General features: G+C 33.3%; 1 protein-coding gene across 3 annotated transcripts; it reads left to right on the top strand.

Moving 5' to 3' along the window:
- The first annotated feature begins 2,420 nt into the window (after window positions 1-2,420).
- Window positions 2,421-5,478, top strand: LOC140796603 (uncharacterized). 3 transcript variants are annotated; one of them, XM_073149667.1, is made up of 5 exons: window positions 2,421-2,691; window positions 2,821-2,843; window positions 4,026-4,107; window positions 4,215-4,274; window positions 5,162-5,478. In XM_073149667.1, exons 1-4 carry the CDS (start codon window positions 2,505-2,507, stop codon window positions 4,259-4,261), a joined length of 339 nt encoding a protein of 112 aa, XP_073005768.1. In that variant the 5' UTR covers window positions 2,421-2,504; the 3' UTR covers window positions 4,262-4,274; window positions 5,162-5,478. The 3 variants fall into 3 exon arrangements, with proteins under 3 accessions (XP_073005768.1, XP_073005767.1, XP_073005766.1); XM_073149666.1 differs by having other exon boundaries at window positions 2,794-2,843; window positions 5,165-5,478; XM_073149665.1 differs by having other exon boundaries at window positions 2,794-2,843.
- Window positions 5,479-6,316: the final 838 nt, after the last annotated feature.

The raw sequence follows: 6,316 nt of genomic DNA, 5'->3' as shown, positions 1-6,316 counted from the left end.
TTAATTAATCAGTGAGGAAAAAGTGAAGTATGTGATGCTGCCAAGCTAGATCTCTCCTTTAAAGCTCAAACAATTCTACCTTCCTCAAATAATTACCCACTAAATATGGATCCTTTTGCTTTGTCAAATTTCTGATACTTTTGCTTGTTAATCGAGCAATACCACATACCTTCATTCTTCAATAGTCACATCCCTCATGCATATCTAACTTAAACTCAAAAACCTAAGAAGTGATTCACCACTTATCTCTTCTAGCTAGAGTATCAGAGGACTATGATAAGATTGTTATCAGAGAGATGACCTTTCTCAACATATTTGTTCAGCAAAAGGCTTCAGTCTGCAAATGCATCCCTCTATTCCACATTCTTTGGGATACTTAGATCCTGAGATCTCAGTTTAAATACCTAACCAAGAAGGTACCCTTAATTTCTACAGATAGTAGCATGTTGCTTGGTTCGGAGAACCCAAAAGCCTGATGATGCAAGTTGAGCAAAACATGTCTCCACGGAGCAGTCATTTAGTGGCCTTAGCTGGTGATCCGGGCTGTTTCCCTCTCGATGAAATTTATCCCCCATCGTCAGAGAGAGGGAGAGAGAGAATTGTCGATAATTAGAAGAGAGAAAGAGGAAGCAAAGGGGAATGATTGAGAGAGAAGCGCCTGCCATACGGCTGAGAAGATAAATATGACGGGAAGTTTGTAAAAACTAAATCTTTTAGGGCTTCCACATGCTATCTTAAATAGTTTAGGGATCTCAGATAAAGAAATTGCTGTGAGTCCTGTTGTGAATGATAGAAGCAAGATTCAAGAAAAAGATGAAGGTCAAGACCTTGTAATCAAGATTCAAGAGACCGATAAAGGTCAAGACCTCGTCATCGTGATTGAAGAAGATGAAAGCCGTCATCAGGATTGAAATCAAGATTCAATAAAACGATGTAAGGCAAGGCCTCGTAATTAAGATTCAAGAAATCGATCAAAGGTCAAGACCTGGTAATCAATCATAAGGGAAAGCAAGAAGAAAGATTCAAGAAACCGATGAAGGCCAAGACCTTCCCATCACCGACAATGCAACAAGAACTGACCTCACAAGCGTCAATATTCTAGCGTAGATCATACCCAGCCACTTGAATAAGAAAGAACAACGGCAACGAACCAAGATTACCTCATGTCGAGCTCGTGGTAGCACCACCGGAGGCCCTCGTCTTCCTCTCTTCCAGAGGACGAAGAGAGGGAAAGAGGGAAAGAGAGAAGAGAGACGTTATTGGAGGAGGAAAGAGAGCTTCGAATTCGAATGTTTCGGATCACCGTATCGAAGTTATATATACACCTCAATCTCCGCGTCACGGCGGCGTGGGCCCACTTACGTGGAAGTATGGAACTACCTGTGGAACATTCCAGATTACACCCTGTATGAATGACATATTATGTGATGAACCCTATTTTTGCAACACTTTAAAATCAACCTTATACTTTTCCAAAATTTGTTAGCCTAATCAACTAAACCACGCATACCGAAGTTTAACCAAGTAAATTTGACTGGTCCTGCTAATTTGAATTTAATTAATGATTACCAAACCATCCTTTATTGTTTGACAAAGAGAGGTTAAATTATTATAATTTTCATATGACACTCTATTTTACTTTAATAAACTATCATTAATCATGGTCGATAATTCATCTAACTTTACTGATAAAATTATCAAAATAATCTTAAAAATTTTAAGTTATATATCACTCTTGTTCACTCACAAAATTTACAAATAAAAGATATTCTAGATCTAATCACCCTATCTTATCCCACCAAAAACTAATTGTATTATTCAACGAGAGTATTTCTTGCTTGATACTCTTTTGCTGGAAATGTTTAGGTTAAGTTATATTTAAATAGGTTGAATAAATTATACATGAATAAACTCATTTAATTTGAATAACTTAAACAAAATTAAATAATTTCTTTCATTCAATAATCGTTTTATAACATATAACTCAATCTATACATGTATAATTATGACTAAATTTGAAACAGTTGCCATCCTAGTTAACAAAACTCGTCCAAATTACCATAATATTATATTATATTTATTAGACTATTCGATCCGCGAGAGAAGAATACAAGATAGAGAGTGAATTAGTATAAAGATTATTATGGGGAGTAAAATATATTTACCTTAAAAAATAATAATATTATATGAACTTTAGAGGCTAATCTAAATATTCTTAATAGAATATTCCTATTTAGATCATTAGAGATCAATTAGTTTTAAGTTGACCTTAGGTAGCATATGAAAAATATAGGCAAAAGAAAGGGTTGGAATGCACAAATCTAGAATATATATATATATATAAGGTGTTATTTGAAAATTGCCGTCATATAGGATTTATCATTTATGCGGTGGTCGAGCCCAAACCACACGAACGTGGCTAAAACATTCGTGATATTGGAGTCCTGATCAATGCTGGCTTCGGGTTCTCTGCGTCTCATCTCTCTCCTCCTCCTCCTTGCGCCATGGAAGCTTGCTCGGTTTACTTATCCATGGCACGTCCTCTTCCCCGGAATAAAGTCTTAGGAGGTCGGATAAGTCCTCGTCTCGGTAGAGCCGTAGCTCCGACAAAAATCCATGCCGTGGATAGCGGAGCTAGTGATTCATTACCCCCCGTGGAGATAACTTGGCAGATCGCCGTCGGTGCTTTGGGTAAAACCCCAATCACACCCCCATCTCTTCCATTTGGATTTTGTTTTTCTTCTAATATGCTGCCGATTGGTTGTTTGGTTGTTGATTTTTTTTGTTCCTCAGCTGGAATTACGCCATTCGTTGTTGCAGGAATTGAGTTTGGGAAAAGAATTGTAAGAGGCCCTTCTCATGGCTCATAGTTGTTTGTTTATATGTAGTGTTGTGGAATGTTGTTAGTTTAATTTATGCTACTTATTATGCACAATAATGTAAATAATCCAAATAACAAATATGAAAATTCTCGGTCAATGAATGATAAAAACTAGAGATAATTCAATTTGGACCTCTGAACATTAGAATTCTAAATTATCACTATTTTTTATATATACTCTTTAAATCTCCGGTTATAGAGAAATATCTACGAATGTCATTTTAAACTAAGAAAAAGAGTAACTATAAGAATTTAACTAAAAAACTTTTTAGTTCAGAAGGTGTATGCAGTAAAGAAAAAATTTAGAGAACGTATAAGGTAAACGGTAATAGTTCAGAGAGTCTAAGTGAAATTATTTCTAAAAATTAGGACCTAGTTTGGTTGGTGCATATAATTTTTAAGAATAAACTTTATATGCATCTATTATATGCAAATTACTTACTCTCAATAATTTATGCATATTTTATTGTTTGGTTTGGCACAAAGTGATTACCTTGGATAAAAAAACGATGTCAGTTATTTTATATGTCAATTGCCATATTGCCCTTATGAGATGTATTAGTTCTAATATATTTAATATATCTGAAACAAATAAGGTAAATTATACAATATAATTATTAAGTTCATACTATCAATAAATATATTATAATATAATGTTTTCAAAATTATTATCATGAAATATACTTTATATAATAATAAATAGATAATTACATTTTATATACTTTATTTCGATAAAAGAAATATTATTTTTCTAAACAAAGTTGTTATTCATATTTTATAATAATATTTATTAGTTTACATTAAGATATTAATACTTGTTATCTTATAAGGATTTTTTTTTTATTTTGGATAGTGCAGAGGGGTAAATTGGTAATTATTTCTCTTATCTCTGTGTACATAATCTTATCATACCTCTTCATATTTTTTCATGCATAAATTAAAACACAACCTAGTTAGGTTTGACTAAAGTATATATAAGTGAGTATTTATTTGTAAAGCACGTATGAAAGATGCCTAATATACAAATAAGTACTTTTTATGCATCAAACAAATACAACTTAAGTTCTCCTATGCAATATCCTAGACTAATGTCAACCTGCTGAATGTTTATTTTGACATTAACTTTTCCTGCATCCTCTGGTAGATTGAGCAGAAAAAATGTGGAGTTTGTGGTGGTTCTGGCCTTGTACTTAAAAATGACTACTACGTTCGCTGCCCTGGTTGTGGTATGTTTCAATATCTCACAGAATAGATTTATGGTGGCAAATGATTCAGAAGAGATTGTATTGATCATGTTGGATTTTACATCTTAATCTTCTCTTTTCTTTTTCAGGTGGCTTTCTTCCATGGCAGTCATGGAAAAGATTCTTTTCTGGTTGAAAACTTCAAACCGGTAAGTGTGGGCTTATCGCTTGTGACATGTGTGTTAGTGAACTTGAACTGTTATAGTAACTTCTTAGTGAAGCAGCATATAAGAAAATGCTTGAATTTTTAATGCATATACATGTGTTAGGAAATGATCAATTACTAGAATTTTGAATCTATATTTTCCATACTTGAAGGATAAGATTACTAGCTAGCCTTTTAGCTTTCAAATTTTCCACCTTTCTTATTGAGATGCAATTTTTGTAGCTATAAGATAGCCTATTCTAAAAATCAGGAACTCAAAGTGCCTTTCTTCATTGTCCATTTGATAAATTGATTTGGTCTCATTTTTTTTCTTTTAACAGCATTCCTTTCATCTTTGGCTTGATGTGCACCTTTCAGATTCATTCAGCAAAGTAGTTCCTAATAGCTATTCTGATCTAACATCTTAGTTCCTGATGGCTATTCCAATTTACATCTTCTTATATGAACCACTGCCAAATTGCATCTGGCTGCCCGATCTTTCTCACTATAACTAAAAAGAGCGGTAACTGCAATTGCACTGACTTATGCACAAGTTTCATTTGATTGCTAGTTCTCTTTCAGTAACTTCCATGAAAATGGAATGATTCTGTTCTACCGATGAAGCATATGAAACATCTATACATTCAACAATTCTCAGATTTTGTTCTTCTTTTCCAATAATAAATGTACTGCCTCTGGCTTATAGATGTGGAGGAGTAACTCTTTGCAGTTTGCCCTACTTGATTCATGCAATCAAACATCTGCTCCTATATTTTGCTACCATTGTATAAAATGATCTTTTCTTCAACACTCTCAATGCAACTAAGTTTGGTAGTCTATTTTGTTGCAGAATCACTTCCATCTACTAATATTTTGTTCTGGTACTTGCAGCAGCATTTGCCATTGCTACAAGAAATAGAATGAAGGTGCCATATTTTTGTATACCACACAGCATTTCCTGAACTCCTGCAACAATCAGGGCTTTGAAACAATGTGATGTATCTTTTGATCCTTTTCAAGAAGAAAGAAAAGGCGATACAATCTCGTAAGATACTCGCGAGTCGCAATCACTTACGAACACATGCTGTGAATATGAATTGTGGAATCATTGTAATGTGTGAATAGTATACATATATCTACCTATCATTTGTATAAAAACAATGTGATCTGATGTTTAAACCCATTAATCAACATCTCCATTCATAGAACTGCATGCATAAAAGTGCATATTATCTGTCGATCTATTTGTGATTTACATCCTATATAATATATTAACATTAACACTATTTTAACATACGACGTAAAAAAAGAAAAAAAATTTATCGACAACAAAGAGTGATATTTAAATCGAACTAGGTCCATACCATCTCACACTCCAATATCGGTTGAAATTTTACTCTGGATCAAATCGATATGCTCGGGTAAAACATAAGATTTACCAAAGCTTGGATTGGGAAATGATTTGGACTTAATTCTGTGTAGATTGGATGGGTAGTACTTATGCAAATCTTTTGCCCATGTGTCCGTAGCGGTCCATCGTCCTTCAATCTGTGACAAAGTTAGAAGGACCACTATTCCTATAATTTGCACTGCTCTAACACCATTCACTTGTCACCTCCGTCAGATAACACTCGTCCTTTTTAACTCGTAACTAACTAGCTGCCAAATTATCGAGTTTTTTACCGAACTAGTTCTCTTTTAAAATTTATTTACCGAAATAGACCATACTTCAAACTAAATGCCAAAATGAGTCAAAATGAGTGTGTTGTTTAACTTTAGTCGTAAGTAAATAAAAATAATGATAAGCTCAGCATTTTACTTTTAGATGAAAATATTAAAAAACCTATTTTTATTAAACATGCTAAATTATTTGAAATAGCTAAATAGTTAAATATTTTAGTTTTTTTTTGTGATTTTTACCATAATTGCTACGGGGAATGACTTCCGACGTATATCTATCATTTTACATATCTACACAACAACATATTTTTATGACTAAAATAGATAATTGAGCACAAAGTTATGATGTTACTAAACTTTTCTTTA

This window comes from Typha latifolia, chromosome 10, assembly GCF_019914945.1.
Source record: "Typha latifolia isolate L0001 chromosome 10, TyphaL0001v2, whole genome shotgun sequence".
NCBI lineage: Eukaryota > Viridiplantae > Streptophyta > Magnoliopsida > Poales > Typhaceae > Typha > Typha latifolia.
This window is presented reverse-complemented; position numbering and strand designations above follow the sequence as displayed.

What these genes read in the sequence shown, in the direction of transcription:
- LOC140796603 (XM_073149666.1), top strand. Translation starts at nt 2,505, where the DNA reads ATGGAAGCTTGCTCGGTTTACTTATCCATGGCACGTCCTCTTCCCCGG. An exon ending in GATCGCCGTCGGTGCTTTGG is followed by an intron (nt 2,692 to 2,793) that starts GTAAAACCCCAA and finishes TTTGTTCCTCAG; the next exon opens with CTGGAATTACGCCATTCGTT. An exon ending in TTGAGTTTGGGAAAAGAATT is followed by an intron (nt 2,844 to 4,025) that starts GTAAGAGGCCCT and finishes ATCCTCTGGTAG; the next exon opens with ATTGAGCAGAAAAAATGTGG.